This window comes from Eleutherodactylus coqui, chromosome 4 (assembly GCF_035609145.1).
Source record: "Eleutherodactylus coqui strain aEleCoq1 chromosome 4, aEleCoq1.hap1, whole genome shotgun sequence".
In the NCBI taxonomy this organism is placed as follows: Eukaryota; Metazoa; Chordata; class Amphibia; order Anura; family Eleutherodactylidae; genus Eleutherodactylus; species Eleutherodactylus coqui.
In genome coordinates, this window is record NC_089840.1 from 219,879,600 (window position 1) to 219,897,589 (window position 17,990).

General features: G+C 42.6%; 1 protein-coding gene across 2 annotated transcripts in view; it reads left to right on the forward strand.

Moving 5' to 3' along the window:
• The window catches only part of PRKG1 (protein kinase cGMP-dependent 1), a 1,174,681-nt gene that overhangs the window by 365,525 nt on the left and 791,166 nt on the right, over positions 1-17,990 (forward strand). For both annotated transcript variants that reach the window (XM_066600777.1, XM_066600775.1), the window contains exon 2: positions 17,069-17,235. In XM_066600777.1, the coding sequence (XP_066456874.1) occupies positions 17,069-17,235 (167 nt within the window). The remainder of the gene's footprint in view (positions 1-17,068; positions 17,236-17,990) is intronic.

Here is a 17,990-nt window from a genome sequence, read left to right on the forward strand (position 1 = left end):
TGATTGGTGGCTCCACTAGGGTTAGACTGGGACTAAAAAGGAGTCCTGAAACACGAATTTTCAATGCTCCGTATGACTCTAGTCGGAATTACTTGTTGGAAATAACCAGGAATACTAAATCGAGTCCGTAGAATCTATTGGTGAAAGCAAATTTGGGGGTTTCTGCATTAAAATTAAAGCAAAGGCAAAACAATGCAAATAAGGTTGCCATGACAAGAACATTTCTGAATTTTGTTTAGCCTATAACCTTCTCCGGGTCGAGATTATAATATGTGCAACATTTCATGTCAATCGGTCGTACAGTTTGTATGTGATGCTTGAACAAACAAACAGACATTGACAAATATATGGAAGATACCAGGGCTGGCTCAAGGTTTACATGGGCCCTTGGGCGACAGATTTATAGTATGCCACTTTAGTAATTTATAGGCCCCACCTTGCCCCCTTAGTAATTTATAGATCCTGCTGTGTCCCCTTAGTATTTTAAAAGCCTTGTTCTGTTCCCTTAGTAATTTATAGGTCCTGTTCTATCCCCTTAGCATGCCCCACTCTTTTCACTTAGTAATTTATAGGCCCTGCTCTGCCTCCATAAAAATTTATAGGCCCCACTGTGCTCTGACTCAATTACAGACTCCATTGCGCCACAAGTCATTTATAGGCCCCACTGTGCTCCCTGAATAATTTATAAGGCCCCACTGTGAACACTGGGTCATTTATAGGCCCCATTATACTCTCAATTATTTCTAGCCCCACTGTGCCCACTGAGAATTTAATAAGGCTCCGCTGTGCCCAGCAATATAGCAAAATAATTAACTCCCTGACCTCCGTCATACTCCTCTATGTTCTGCCTGGGCCTTTTCTAGCCAGGATCGTGCAGTTTGGCACAGCAGCATACTGATATCATTGTACTGCCTTTGTGATAGAGAGGGAGCCGGGCAGCAAAAAAGCAATTTCTTGGCTTCCTGCAGTGCTGCTGTTATAGTCAATTGCATCTGTGCGTTAAGGAAGTGGATGTACAGTACTTTGTAAAAGTTTTAGGCAGGTGTGGAAAAAATGCTGCAAACTAAGAATGCTTTCACAAACTACATGCCATCAGTGGTCATGCCAAATATTGATTTGATTTACATTTTTTGTTCATTCACTTTGCATTTTATTAATTGACCAAAAAACTATTAACACTTCTAATTTTCAAAGCTTTTTTTTCACACCTGCCTAAAACTTTTACACAGTACTGTAGTTGATTTCAAAGAACGAGGACCCGATCGATCCTACCCCTGAGTGGGCCCACCCAGGCTCACTGGGCCCTGGCACTTGCCAGGTGCGCGGGTGCTGGCACCGGCCCAGACGCATATGTATGTAGAAACCATAAATGTAACTCGTCTATATAAATATATCTTTAGGGACAATTTATAAAAGTTCATTGCCATTCAACTAGGATTACTCAGTCTAATCGGCCTATACGAGTATTTAGGAAGGCTCAGAGCCCTAATACTGCTATGGCACTGAAGGGGTGGACTCATGAAATAGATCATTATGTCGATTTAAGAATCGTTAGCAATAACCAAATTTTCTTTCTAGGTGATTTCAGGGATGTTAAATGATTTTGAGCAGAACAGCTGTATTGTAATGTGCTGTTTGTTATTTTGGTTTCCTAATAGCACATTGCCTCATTTGCTGCTGAATGCAGTCCATCCATAAAACCCTCTTCGTGTCGCCTAGTGATCGTTTCTATCTGCCTTACACGGCAACTAATGGACTGTGTGTTAGACACAATGGTACACATCCACAGTCTAGTTTATAGAACCATATCTACCAGCTACTTGTTTTTTTTCTTGTCATATTTTAAATGGCTTCAGCTGCAATCATCGCAAACTTCTTGCTGCGGCAGCCTTTGTGTTAAAGGGGCGGTTCAGCTTGAATATTTTTATATCCCCTTAAGGAATTCTAAGCTAATAGAGGAAGGTCTCCTGTTTATGATCCTCATTTCTCTGCGAGAGAGGAGAGCAGTTACCAAGAGTAGTGTTAAGTGAACCGAAGTAGTCAAACCCTGTTTTGAGTTGAACTTCGCCTGAAGCTTGCTTCAGTGTGAAGCCAAACTATTTCTTCTTCGTCTTTTTCCTTCTCTGTTTTGCTTCTCTTTACTACTGCTTTTTCTTTTCCTTCTTTTTATTCTTCTTTTTCCTTCTTTTTTTTTCTTCTTTTTACTTATTAGCTGTGCCTTACTTATAACAGCTCAAAAATCCTTCCATACACTTCTTAGTGACCTAATATATATATACTGGGCTTTTATGGTTCTTAGTGTTCTATACCAGTTTTAGGGGTATTGGTGAAGTTTTGGTTCCCAATTCGGACCTAACTGAACTTTTTGCTGAAATTCGTCAAACTGGCCAATCTGACCTTTTCAAAAGTTCAGTCATCACTAATCAACAGCATTACTTGCTCTGGACAGAAATGTTGTTCAATGGGCACCAAAAGAAGCTGTCGCTGTCATGTTCTGGAGCCTTAGGCTGCCTGTCCATGGCTAGCGATGTTCCACTGCGGGGGAGAACTGACAGGTCTCTGCGGTGAGCCTAACTAATAGATAGGCTCACCGTGGAAAATCGCTGCATGCCGCGATTTGAATCCCGTGAGCGGAGAATCGCTATGATTCTCTGCTTGTGGACGTCGGGCTGCACTTTCCATAGTTAGCATCATATTCAGCCGACAGCCTGTGCCAGAACCATTGAGCGGTGTGCAGAGCTCAGACCACATGCTGAGTTCTGCAAACAGCTACCACAGGCTCATTTACTCGTAAATGAAGATTATAGAGTGCTAATGGACATTAGTGTCCATTAGCACTTTATGCAAAATCTCTTAAACTGTCAATCTTTCAATCGTTTAAAAGATTGTCTTTGCATGTAAATGGGCCTTTAGATGGTCACCAGGCCAACATGCTATCTCTGCTATAGATTTCTCATATTCTCCAGTGATGCAGGAATCCACTTCCAATGTTGATTTTTGTCTTGAGAGTGTCAAAAACAAATATAAATGTGTACTCCTAAATTCTTCTACGACGTTGAGATTTGAAGTTGCATTTTAATATGGTAACCTTCATATGTTCTATGTTGTGTCTGTGACTGGAATTATGCTCAGCCACAAGTAAATCTCTCTTTCTGTCTTTAATTGTGTGACAATGAGATCTCATCCTCGCTTTCAGTTTTTGTCCTGTTTCTTCAACATAAAGCCCCCCAACAGGACATTGACTAAACATGATCAGGTACACAACATTGGACGTGGAACATGTGAATGTCCCCGGGATCTTATAGTCCTGCTGTGTGTTGGGGACTTGTATCCTGTCCTTGGTCAGTATATGTGAGCAGGTCTTACAGCTCCTTACATTACAGGGATAAGTTCCTTTTTGTGTGTCAATGCACTCCTGACTATAAAGTTCCTTAAATTTGGAGGTTGCCTCTAACACAGAAGCAGAGGGTCCGGGAATATGGTGATCAGACATTCATCCTATTGTAGGGTATGATGGAGTTTCTTTACAGTTTTCTTTAGTACCTCTAGCTATGAGTTGTAGGTCGCTACTAGAGATACACAACTGTTTTCTTCCTTCCTTGTGTATTGGAGTAGTTGATTTCTGGGTATCCTGGTAGCTCTGGTGATTTGATCATCAAATGAGGTGGGATGGACTTTTTGATGTATTTGGGATGGAAACTGTCCCATTTGAGGTATGTGAGCTAATCAATAGGTTTTCAGTACAGGGATGGTGGGGTCCAAAAAGTTGATTTCTGTATATGTTAGGTTTATGGTGTGGTGAAATGTATTAGAAATTAGTAGAAAGTCTATGAACCTCATACGCTGCTCACAAAGAGAGATGAATGGGCTCAGTACTTAGTTGAGCTCTTCTGCCTGTTCATTTTAGTGATCAGTGCAGATCTCAGCACCTGAACCCCCACTGATCGAAACTTCTGACATTCCACTATGACACGTAAAAAGTTTTGAAAAAGTTTAGTTATACTTTAAAAGTCATACTAAACTTTGCATCTGCACCAAGTACAGCCAGAAAGAGGGGAGCTGGAAGTTGTCTTGGAGCCTTTCATAACATAACTAAGTATTTTTGTTCTGTAATTCAGCTTGGCGGCCCAGGCACCTAGCATTGTTTTTCACTTGTAATGATAGGTACAGACTGATGGGCATGGCTCCTGTCTGTGATGAGAGCCAGGTCCAACTGGCAACATTATAGATTTTTTTTATTAGCTCTATCTACTGCTGCCTTGGGTTCAGGTGACTGAGGAGGGGAGAGGCGCAGGACTACGGTAGCAGCCACAGTGGAGGGAGCTGAAATACAGAATCAAAATCTTTAGTCATAAAATAAAAGGTTGCAGGACAACTTCTGGCTTCCCTCTTAGCTGCTGTATATTTTCATATGTGATATATGTATACTTAGTATCACTGGCATAACTATAGGAGATGCAGGGGATGCGGTTGCACCCGGGCCCAAGGAGCCACAGGGGGCCCATAAGGCGTCTCTTCTCCATATAGTGAGCCTAGTATTATGAATAAAGCATTATAGTTGGGAGGCCCCGTTACAGGTTTTGCATTGGGGCCCAGGAGCTTCAAGTTATGCCTCTACGTTAAGGGGTTAAGAAGAGTTGGGGGGCCCCAAGATAAACTTTTCCATCCGGGCCCATGAGCCTTTAGCTATGCCCCTGCTTAGTATGTAATTGGCCAATGAACAATCCCCCTCCCCAGCTGCAGAGACGTTCTGCCAGTCTGATGGACTTCGCAAGTAATTTGTACCTCCAGCTTGTAGTGTACAGCTGTACACTACAAGTGTAGGGCAAAAAACAGTTAAACATTTCTTATTAATTCCAACTGCAAAAATAGCTTTTATGTAAAAACATGCATTAAAAAAATCTACAAGGGTGTCCATAGCCTTTAAGATCTCTAGATTTGCTAGATTCCAGTGTGATTTAGAGCACTTCTCTTTTATATTGAATGCTTCTGATGCTGCTTCTTTTGATGCAGATGTAACTGTGGACAATGCCCTGTTAGGATATTTTGAGAAAGGTGCATTTTTCAAGATATTTATAATTAAAATGAGAAACTATATGCTACAGAGGTTTTCTGTTTGCTGTAAAATCAGCCCCAAATCAGGTGAATATAGAAGAAATATATCTCTTATATTTTAAGCTACATTGATGGGACCAGTGACGTAGCTAACGGCTCATAGGCCCGGGTGCAAAAGCTTATCTTGTGGCCCCCTAACTTCTTTTAACCCCTTAATGCAGAGGCGTAACTTGAAGCTCCTGGCCCCCAATGCAAAACCTGTAACAGGGCCCCTAACTATAATGCTTTATTCATTGTACTGGGCTCCCTTTATGGAGAAGAGAGGCCTTATGGCCCCCCTAAGGCTCCTGGGCCCAGGTGCAACCACATCCCCTGCATCTCCTATTGTTACACCAGTGGATGGGACATTGTGTAGAATGGATTAGCCAAAAGAAGAGCAGTTCTTTCAAGAAGATACTATTACCATACATGGCATTAGTGAATATTTCAAAAGTTCGGTTCGGCCAGTATGCTGAAATTTCAGCAAAAAGTTTTGTTCGGCCGGAATGAGTTCAAACCAAACTGGAACTTCACCAATACCCATTAAACTGGCATATAATGTGACGCTGGAGGAATTTTAATGGGTTCGGCCAAAATGAACTGCCTGAGATTCAGGTTTGTGCTGATCTGACCTTTTAGTAAAATTGGACCCAAAATAGGGTTCGACTGTTTCGGTTCGCTCAACGCTACACGGCATATTGAAGGAAGTTTCAGGGGAATAATTTTATGACATGTCAGTCATGCATGTTATAAGTGTGCTTCATGGGGTCCTGTATTTTCCAACTGATTGCTATGGATAGGGATCATACATATTTCCTTGTTCAAACAGTACCCTGTCTTTTTTAGGTTCAGTAGGGAACCAGATAAGGCTCACACTGTCATGTACATACAGAATACACGTTGGTCCTCACTATTGATCATATCTAATGTAGCCCAATACATTTGCTATTACATTAGAAAGTTTTCATGTGTCATATGTGAATAACCTGACATTTGTCTGCTGGGTGTGTCAGAGCCAGGAGTTTTTTGGTGTTTTATAGCTTTACATGCAATCCTGATTGACTTTCCAGATCCGTCCTGTCTTCTGGATGCCAATATGCTGCACGTAGGGTGGCGTGAGAAACTCATGACAAAGCCTATTAGGGCCCTTTCACATGGGTGTAAGTGAATTGCGCCCATGTTCTTGCATGAGCTGTCTGATACCTGAGGGTAGTGGACATTGCATGTTTGATTCTGGTCTGTGACACCAAACAAATAGGAAACGCTGCAATTTATTTCACTTGGTCATCAGTCCATATGAAAAAAATGCTTTAGTGAATAGCCTAATTGGCTATAATGGGATCATGTGTTGTTCGTGAAATCCACAGATAGCACACAGATGGGAAATATGCCCAAGAATGGGGCCTTACTGATTGTGAAATGCTCAGCAGACAGGTTCAAGGTCATTTACACAAAGCATGCAAACACTTTAGAATGCCATTCGAGGGGTATTGTGCATACTTGTATTCCCGGCATCTACACATGAGTGTGAGTGGTTTGAAGAGGAAGTGACAAGTTCACTTTAAGTCCTTTGTGATTTGTATATCTTTAAAACATTCTCTTAAAACACATGCCATTATATGTGTCAAGTTTTCTATTACAATTCCTTTTGTATTTCTTTTTACTCCTAGCACAATCTATTAAAGGACTGAAATGAACCATCCAAAATTGAGTTTTTGGTACTCATATGAATGTCGTTTTTATTCATTTCAGGCCTTAAAATTGGAGTTCCCATGGCACAATGATATAAATCCCATTTTAATGATGACATTGCTCCAAGCCTCTAATTTTGAATCGGTTCAAAGGAACACACTGGAAATCATTTTGCTGTGATCAAAGGTCACCATTAAAAAAGAGTTCATTCTGCAAGGCTTTCTGTCATCTCTAACTTGCCCTGTGACATGAAGAATTGATAATAAACTGCCAAGGTTCCACGAGTCACTTCCTTTTAATGGACTAGAAAACAATATGTTCTCAGTATGTTTTCTTTGAGTCTATGCTAGGGAGAACGACCCAACAGTCATTCTCTAGTTTGGATGTCATCATATTTTGTAGCTATATAGACTCATGTTCTAAAGGTCACCGCATGTCCATTCATTTCGGATAAGAAACATCTAAACTTATTTGTGTATCACAAATTTTACTTATTTCTAGGCTAGAAGTAATAACTTAAGAAAGGTACAAATTAAAGTTTACAATTGCCATCATCTAAACACAAACATAGAACATTCTACTATATAAAATGTGCTAGACTATTTCACCTTTAGCATCCTTTGCCCGGGTTCACACTGGTGATAGGCTTTCTTGCAATGTGAGAGTGAGTGAAAACACAATGATTTTCAATGGTTTCATTCTCATTTGCGATTTCTTCATTCAACCCTCGTAGTGCTAAGAAAAATCTGTGCTATCACCAATTGTTTTCAACGGGGCTGGTGGCAGCAGCACCGGCCCCATTGAAAGCATAGGGAGTACATCGCGCTCCCCTGCCACAGCTGTGGCAGATATCCGCTATGCTGTCCTATTGCTTTCAATGGGGCCGGTGCTGCTGCCGCCCCATTGAAAGCAGTGGGTTGTAGGCAGCCCCCGCAGCAATGATTTTCGGGGAAGGGCTTGAAATATAAGCCCTTCCCTGAAAATCATCCCTAGCTGTAAAAAAATATATTAAAAAAAATAACTCATCTAGACGAGCTGTCCGACTCTTCTCTTTATCCCCAGCAGTCGTCTTCTGTCTTTTGAAGTCCGGGGATTAAACAAATCACTGCCTCAAGAAAGCATTGCCTCTGATTGGCTGAGTGTGGTGACCAGTCAGAGGCAGCGCTCAGCCATCATTGAATGACAGCTGAGCGCTGCTTGTGATTGGTCACAGCACTCAGTCAATCACAGGCAGCGCTCAGCTATTCATCAATGATGAATGATTTTTCTTAGTGCTGTGAGGGTTGAGTGAAGATGTAATTGGCTTCAATATCCTGCGTTTTTTTCACTCTTGCATCGCAAGAAATCCTATCGCCAGTGTGAAGCTGGCCTTAGTTGCTACTGCATTAAAATCCAATAACAGTCATTATGACGTCCTTAAAGGGGTATTCCAGTTACGCAAAGTTGCTGTCAAATGAATGAAGTGTTTATTCCCAGGTTGCTCTCGTCAAACCAGCGCTACAGGTTGGGCATGCTCAGTAAGAAGTCCAACGACAGTTTTTTTCTATTTAGGATCAAATTGCTAACCAATAGCAGGTTGCTTTTACATGGGTTGATAAATTGTTTCGATTTCCAGATCCAGAGGGAATCTGAATGATGGCCGTTCAGTTAAAATGCATACGCAGACTGAGCAATGAACAAGAATTCATTTGCTTCTCGATCGTTGTTCAATAAATGCATTGAATGATGGATCGGGCCGTGTGAACAGGCAGTTATTAATCTATGAACGACTACCTGTTTACTGGGAATAGGGGGGCCAGACCGGAATGATTTGCGGCCCACTCCGCCTCCATGCACTCTGTGATGCTCATTCCTGTGTAAAAGCCCTGGAACGATCATCCCATGGGCAGCTTGTTGGGCATCTGCAACTTTTGAAAATTCGCTTCGCAATCAGAATATCACTTTAAAGAAACATTGCTACCTTAAAGTGGAACTACTCCTTTGGGCCAAGTTCATGCTGAGCAGCTTTTTATGCCAAAGCTTGGGTTAAACCCATAATTGGATGTCCATTGTTTAATATCACTTCATTTAGGGCATAACATTTTGCGTGTTCCGCTCAGTAATTTCTCAATCCTGATTGTAGGAGATCCAATCTCGGGGACTTTTGAAGATCATGAGAATGGTTCACCCAGAGTCCCTATACTGAATGGATATGTGATGGGCATGCGTGACCACTACTCCCTTCACTTCTGTGGGACTTAGGCCGCCTGCACATGGCCACATTTGTATTGCGGAATCCGTAGAGGGCCTCTGCCTCCGAATTCCACAGCAAATACCTTCCATAACATGCAGTGGAAAAGATTTTTCCAGCCCACGAGCGGAAATCAATTGTAATTTTCCGCTCGTGGGGGAAAAACGCAGCATGCTCTATTTTTAGGCGGATTCTGTGCGGACCGCTTTCATTGAAGTCAATGGAGGCTGCCCATCCCGTGGGCCTTCCACAATTATCTTTGTGGAAAGGTTGCGGATCCGCATCATCGATGGCGTGGCATGATCAATACTGCACATGTGCGCCAGCAGCACATCTGCAGTACAGAGTATGAAGAATCCAGACAGGTACATGGGGTCACCAGCCTGGCATAGGGTCGGATTCCGCTGCGGGATCCTGCATGTGGAATCCGATCGCCTTGTGTGCAGGCGGCCTAAGGGAGCGTTTCCTCTTATATTATGCATTTCCACCTCTTCAAATAAAAGCAATCATTTTCTGCAAGAAGAATAATAGTGAGAGCTTAATTATCCTATATTATGATTTTAACACAGATAGTAGCCCATTTCAGACTTTTACACTTTATGAATGCAAATTAGCTCATGTAAGCTAAATCAGAGTAAGGAGCCTGGGAAACCTTTTTCCTCATTTTTGACACAAGCATATAAATACCCATATTTAGCATTGCTGTGTCGTAAAATTCCAATCTAGTAAATAATGCAATATTTATCCTGTGTGGTGAATGCTCTCAGAAAACAAATACACAATGTCGAATTTTTGCCTTTTTGGGATCCCCATCTTCAACAAAAAATCATTAAAAAATGATCAAAAAGTCGTATGTACTCCAATATCATAGCAGAAAGTAAGCTTACCCTATAAAAGACAAGCCTGCACACAATCTCATTGAGGAAAAAATAAAAAAGTTATGTAGCACAGAAGATGGCGACAGAAAGCAATTTTATTTTAAATGTATTTTATTTTTTTTAAGTAGTACAACAACAGAAAAACACTACAGACATTTAGTTACCCTGTAATTGTACTGATCAACAGAATAAAATTAACAGGTCAGTTTTGCAGCATCATGTACGGTTAAAAACACGACTCCTCCAAAATGCTAATATTGTATTTTTTTTTTCATTTCACCCCACTCAGAATTTTTAAAAAGTTTTTCAGCAAATTATTTGGTAAATTAAATGGTACGATAAATATAAAAAAATGTTTAAAACATAAAAAATACTTCCTTCGGGGCAGGGAGACTGTGGTATTACTATGTGAGTAAGGATACGCTGTATACTGTCAATACCTGTACCTTTGTCTGCCCTCCTTAATGGATTTTGTTTGTAATGAATCCAAAAAAACTTTTCAATAAAAATTGATTGGAAAAAAAAACAAAACATAAAAAATACAACCTGTCCTACAAAAAATAAGCCTTTAGACCAGCTTCGTGTAAGTGTAAGCCTATTTGTGCGCACCTAAGGGCTGTGTGTTTGCGGAATAAACAGTTTTTTTGCGCACACATCGGTGTATTTTACTGTACTTTTTACCCCTGCAAGGCATGTTCATTTGTGCATAACAAATAAAGACACACTGATTGTAATGGCTAATTAGTTTCTGGTGAGTTCTTTTTCCAGCGGAATTTCGCAGTGTTGTGTATTTCGTATGCATTTGCGCACCCCCATTGACTTCTATGCGGAACTTTGGTGCATAAATATGCAGAAAAATAGAACATCTCTTTTATTTTTGGGTAATCGAAATGCACGTGCAAAATATGGAAATGTAAATGAACCCATTGAAATCTATGCACAGCGAATGTAGTAAGTCCAGCATCAGGTAAAAAACTCTTTCTTTTTATTAAACAATCCAGATGGCATAAAGGAACAAGAAGCATGTACCACCTTAAATGTTTCAGGCAAACATGCCGCCCTTAATCACAGACATGACCATGCTTGCCTGAAACATGTCAGACAGCACTTGCTTCCTGTTCCTCTATGTCTGTCTGGATTTTTCAATAAAGAAAAAGAGTTTTTATCCTACGCCAGACCTACTCCCTTTTTCTGTGCATCAGTTGTGGTTTCCAGCCAGTCCTTGTGTTGGAGCGACTGCAGAGGAGCTGGTTTCTAGTTTGCATTTCCATTGAAATCTATGGGTTCTATTCTCTGAATATTGCAGATACAAATTTTGGGCACACAAATATGTCGTGTGATGCCAGTCTTAGATCGCTAAGTCGAAGGAAATGAAAGCGGGATAAAAAAACCCCAAAAGGTGAAAAATGAATCGTGAGTTAAAGGTTTAAACTAAGTACCTAGGAGAGAAGCAGAACCACTGAACTCACTGTCGAAACTCTCCTCTGGTCTATGGTCACAGGTTCCAGTTTGGTCTATGTGCAGACACAATCAAAGATGGGTCCTTAGTAGAGATGAGCGAGCGTACTCGGATAAGCACTACTCGCTCGAGTAATTGGCTTTATCCGAGTATCGCTGTGCTCGGGGCTAAAGATTCGGGTGCCGACACGGAGCGGGGAGCTGCAGGGGAGAGCGGGGAGGAACGGAGGTAAGATCTTTCTCTCCTTCTCTCCCGCCCGCTCTCCCCTGCTCCCCGCTGCGACTCACCTGTCAGCCGCAGCGGCACCCGAATCTTTAGCCCCGAGCACAGCGATACTCGGATAAAGCACATTACTCGAGCGAGTAGTGCTTATCCGAGTACGCTCGCTCATCTCTAGTCCTTAGTGGTAACATCCCACAACAATGCTTGCATGACATGGCTACATGACGTTATATGTCACTTAGATGTATATTTTCTATTATTTTTCTGCGTTTGCAGGCCTGGCCTATTTTACTGTTTTGTCAAAATCCTAGACTTCCTTTAATTATATCCAGTGACTCTCAAATGTGCTATATATTGAATAATTTATAGGCTAAAGCTTAAGGTATCTCTTATTTATTTCTGGAACAGAAGGGATCGCGCTGAACTTTCAGCAGTCTGGTTCAGATCATGTCTACGTAGGCTTGTTTACAGGCTCAGGTCTCCGCCATATGAGCGTAGGATGGGAGAGTCCCTTGTTAGATAGCATCCAAAATGTCTCCATTTGAACAACACACTTTAATGAAACATTAAAGACATTAAAGTGATGAGTGTGCATGGCGGCTTCCATTGGGAGGTTGTACCGCTCCCGGTGAAGTGCCTCTGCCTGAGAAGGGATTTGGAGCTGCACTCACAATGTACATCATTTATTTTTTTGTACAGGCTCCCAATCTCCACTATTTCAAATTGCATAAAACGCTCCAACGAAGAGTATAACAAGTCACTGTAAGCAACCCAGAACTGGCTTCAAGGCAGAACACATGCTTTAAAAATGTTCTGTCAGAACCGTTCAAAGCTCCTGGGAACCCCACACATTGCCTGTTCCTTCAGGCAGCCGAGAGCTTAATATGCTAAGCAATATCTAAATGAAATTATTGAGTTGTTCCTACTGGTTTCCTTTGAGAACGAAGATTTTGATGCTATTTGTGTCTTAGTCATAATCACAGACTTTGGGGTATTAAGAACTCTGAAGCTGCATAAACCTGTCCTGTTCATCCACTTTATTATTTGAAGTCAGACCAGAGTTTCTTTTGGGCTTCTTTTTTTAATCAATATTCAAGGGGATTATTACATGATGTCTGGTTGCTACACGCTCATTGCAATTTGGACTATTAGAATATTAAATCTAGGGCTGTCTGGTTGCTCTACATTAAAGATCACATAATTACTTTATTTTCAAAACTCATGGAAATACAGTAGCATATCCAGTGTGTTTGATTTGTGTTACAGCTTTAGGGCTCTTTCCCATGAGCGTATATTGGCCCGCCATTTTCTCGGCCAGCTGATATACGCTGTGATTAGAGATGAGCGAGCATACTCATCCGAGCTTGATACTCGTTCGAGTATTAGGGTGTTCGAGATGCTCGTTACTCGTAACGAGCACCACGCGGTGTTCTGGTTACTTTCATTTTCTTCCCTGAGAAATTTGCACGCTTTTCTGGCCAATAGAAAGACAGGAAAGGCATTACAACTTCCCCCTGCAACGTTCAAGCCCTATACCACCCCCCTGCAGTGAGTGGCTGGTGAGATTAGGTGTCACCTGAGTATTAAAATCTGCCCCTCCCGCGGCTCTCCACAGATGCATTCTGACATAGCTGAGGGAAAGTGGTATCGTGTTGGAGCTGCTATAGGGAGAGTGTTAGGAGTATTTTAGGTTTCAAGAACCCCAACGGTCCTTCTTAAGGCCATAAATCTTCTCTCTATATGCGCTCAATGGGGCCGGCAGCAGCAGCGCCGACCCCATTGAGAACATATAGAAGACAAATCCTTCTTCTCTGCCACAGCTGTAACAGCTGTGGCAGAGAAGAACGATGTTTGCCCATTGAATTCAATGAAGCCAGCAATACAGCCGCCTCCACTGAAAGCAATGGGCTGCGGGCGAGCGCAGGATGAATTGTCGGGAAGGGCTTAAATATATAAGCCCTTCCCTGCAATTTATCCAGAAATGTGTTACAATAAAAATATATACCGGCGTATAAGGCGACGGGGCGTATAAGATGACCCCCCAACTGTCACCTTATACGCCGGCAATACAGTGGAGCAAAGAATAAAAATCATTACTTACTTCTTCTGACGTTCTGCGGTGCTGCTGCAGGCTGTCGCTCCCTCCTGGTTCCCAGCAGAGCATTGATTTCTCTACGAAGGGCTTTAAATCCCCGCCTCCAGAAACACACGTGCCTTCAGCCAATCACAGCCAATGACAATGATGTCATTGAATGGCTGTGATTGGCTGTGTTTCTGGAGGCGGGGATTTCAAGCCCTGCGTCCAGAAAGCAATGCTCTGCCGGGAACCAGGAGGGAGCGACAGCCTGCAGCAGCGCCGCAGAACATCAGAAGAAGTGAGTAATGATTTTTATTCTTTGCTCCACTGTATTCCCGGCATATAAGGTGACAGTTGGGGGGTCGTCTTATACGCCCCGTCGCCTTATACGCCGGTGTATATTTTTATTGTAACACATTTCTGGATGAATTGCAGGGAATGGCTTATATATTTAACCCCTTCCCGACAATTCATCCTGCGATGGCCGGCAGCCCATTGCTTTCAGTGGAACCTGCTGTATTGCTGGCTCCATTGAATTCAATGGGCAAACATCGTTCTTCTCTGCCACAGCTGTTACAGCTATGGAAGAGGAGAACGATCTTTACGCTGACAGTGCGGGGGGGGGGGGGGGGGGGGGTCCACACTTGCCACTATTGTGGCTTAATAGTGGGACCTGTGAACTTGAGATGCAGCCCAACATGTAGCCCCTCGCCTGCCCTATCCGTTGCTGTGTCGTTCCCATCACTTTCTTGAATTGCCCAGATTTTCACAAACGAAAACCTTAGCGAGCATCGGCGATATACAAAACTGCTCGGGTCGCCCATTGACTTCAATGGGGTTCGTTACTCGAAACGAACCCTCGAGCATTGCGAAAACTTCGCCCTTCGTAGAGAAAGCAATGCTCTGCCGGGAACCAGGAGGGAGCGACAGCCTGCAGGAGCACCGCAGAACGTCAGAAGAAGTGAGTAATGATTTTTATTGTAACACATTTCTGGATGAATTGCAGGGAAGGGCTTATATATTTAAGCCCTTCCCGACAATTCATCCTGCAATCGCCGGCAGCCCATTGCTTTCAATGGAGGCGGCTGTATTGCTGGCTCCATTGAATTCAATGGGCCAACATCGTTCTTCTCTGCCACAGCTGTTTCAGCTGTGGCAGAGAAGAATGATTTGTCTTCTATATGTTCTCAATGGGGTCGGCGCTGCTGCCGCCGGCCCCATTGAGCGCATATAGAGAAGAGAGCAGAAATCGCAGATCGCACATAGGTGCAATCTGCGATTTCTATGGCCTAAGGCCTTAGGGTGCCTACCCACTAGCGTTTTTTTTTCCCTGCGAAATTCGCAGCATTTTTTTCTCTGCAGTGGTCTATGGGACTTGTAATGTTAAAATTGCGATCGCGCAAAATCGCGATTTCGCGGTAAATTGCGATTTTGCGCGGTCGCGATTTTAACATTACAAGTCCCATAGACCACTGCAGAGAAAAAAAATGCTGCGAATTTCGCAGGGAAAAAAAACACTAGTGGGTAGGCACCCTTAGTCAGACGGGCGTTTTTTCGTGCGATTTGCGGATCGCATGACGGATGCGCATCCGCAAACCGCGCGACCGGTGCCCAAAAATCGCCCGAAAATCTGCTCCTAGCCGCGTTTCATTAGAAACGGGCTGGAGCTGTCCGAAAGCAATGCGCTGCGGGCGAGTGTTGGGATGAATTGTCGGGAAGGGCTTAAATATATAAGCCCTTCCCTGCAATTCATTCAGAAAAGTGTTAAAATAAAATATATATACATACTCACCTGCTCCCGGCAGCCGGCCTGCAGTGGGTGTGAAGGGGGTGTGAGTCAGACCTGCCCCCTGATTGGCTCAGCGCTGAGCCAATTAGGGGGCAGGTCTGACTCACACCCCCTTCACACCCACTGCAGGCCGGCTGCGCGGAACTCCGGCTGCCGGGAGCAGGTGAGAATATATATATATATATATATATTTTATTTTAACACTTTTCTGGATGAATTGCAGGGAAGGGCTTATATATTTAAGCCCTTCCCGACAATTCATAGCAGCTCCGGCATCAACACCACTTTCCCTCAGCTATGTCAGAACGCATCTGTGGCGAGCCGCGGGAGGGGCAGATTTTAATACTCAGGTGACACCTAATCTCGCCAGCCACTCACTGCAGGGAGGTGGTATAGGGCTTGAACGTCGCAGGGGGAAGGTGTAATGCCTTCCCTGTCTTTCTATTTGCCAGAAAAGCGCGCAAATTTCTCAGGGAAGAAAATGAAAGTGACTCGAACATCGCGTGGTACTCGTTACGAGTAACGAGCATCTCGAACACCCTAATACTCGAACGAGTATCAAGCTCGGACGAGTATGCTCGCTCATCTCTAGTGATAAGTTCAAAAAAGGATAAAATAGGTCACCACTTCCCAATAGAAATCCATAGGTGCACGTTAAACCATGGCTGCAACATACATAAAAGCAGAAACCAAAAAGCGACAACAGCACTCAAAATACATTTACTACCAGAAGTATACATACCTATATAATAAAACACTCTAACTACAATAAATAATGCAAGGTTCTTGGTATACAATTTGATCAAATCATGTTGGCCCATCTACCAATGTCCAGGTGACCAAGCAGTGTCTGATTAGTTGGAAGTCTGAATGTTGGGATCTCCAATGATTATGAGAACAGAGGTCCAGTGCCCCCTCTTCCCTTCCCAATGGATCAGCGGTCGAACATGTGGTCCAATCTCTATGGGACTCCTTTTTGGTAGAGATGAATGCAGCCATAGTGCACATGCTGGTCCTCTGCATTAGTGTTCAACTGGGACAATTTTGCTTTACTTTTATTTCCATCTTTCTTCTAACTATCAGTCTCAGGTGCATGACTCTGTTTTACAACTCATGATTACGATGACTAAAAAATAAATCAAATGTGTTGATGTAGCTGTAACTACTTGAAGGCATCAAAGAAAATGCGAAGAGCCGAAAATTCACATTATTAAAAATAATAATTCTAATTTACTTCATGATTGCTGTTTCCTCTTAGACTTGCAGAGAACAGACATTAACTTTTATTAGCACACTTAGAAAAGTTATGCCAACATGATACTCTGACTATAAAACTGAAATCCTCCATTGAGATACAGTAGCACAGCAAATATTCTGCGAGCGATCCTACTAATTCTATGTAAGGCTAAAACCGAGTTAGGTCTAGGCTGTATTTTTATAACGGGATTTATTATTTAGATCTGAAACAGCAGTTACCAACTAAAGTTACCAAGTTGCAATGAAAAATGCATAAAACGTCACTCTACACCCTGGCAGATAAAAGCTTTCTAGAACACTGTGCCTTTATCATTTAGTGTTACTGCTACCGCCTCCAGGATATGACTAAATATTGTGTCTCTTGCTTCAGGTCCAAGGAATTAATTAAAGAAGCGATTCTTGACAATGACTTCATGAAGAACCTTGAGATTTCCCAGATCCAAGAGATAGTGGATTGTATGTATCCTGTTGAATATGGCAAAGACAGCTGTATCATCAAGGAAGGGGACGTGGGGTCGCTGGTCTATGTCATGGAAGGTACTGTGTTTTATTTTTCCCACAGTTATTAACTTTGACTTACAAGACGTGAAGTTTTTCTTTCTGGTCCGGAGAAATTGAGCAGTGCTCTTTTTAGATATTTGTTTCAGGGAGGAATGTTGTTTTACATCCATCACTGCTGTCTGCAGACCAATCATGACCAAGAAAAATAGAAAGTGACAAAGAAATGAGGTCATGGACTTTATTTCCAAAGGGAGCACCTTACTAAATGCCTATCACAGCCTGAACCACTAAGCCCACAGGCAAGGCTCTTTTCGAGATGACAGTTTTTGATATCTGGCATGGGTTCAACGTTGACTCTCTTGTGACTTTTAAGCTTAGTTACTACTAGCATTCTATGTAGCTCAGGTATGGAGGATTGTGCTAGCATTTGTAGTTTGTTGGCACCTTAGAGCCTCAGGCTATATATTTCTGAGCATGTGTAAAAAATAGAATTAATTGGCAACTGTGGTTTATCAGTGCTCTTCTTGGATCAGACAAGAGAGCAAGCTTAAAGGGTTCCCACTTTAATTTTTCCTTTAAACACATGGACATGACCTGAAACACCAAAAAATAGACATGACTCATCCTCTGGTAAGCAATGGCTTCTGCGGCTCTCCTGGGCTATTTTTGCAGCGGAAGTCAGGGGATGGCTGCAGCCAATCAAAAGTTGCAGCTTCACCACCCCAAACTCCTGGCATCATGGCACACATGTTGTGAGCACTGATGTCAGGAAAACGGATGGTGACCCTGTG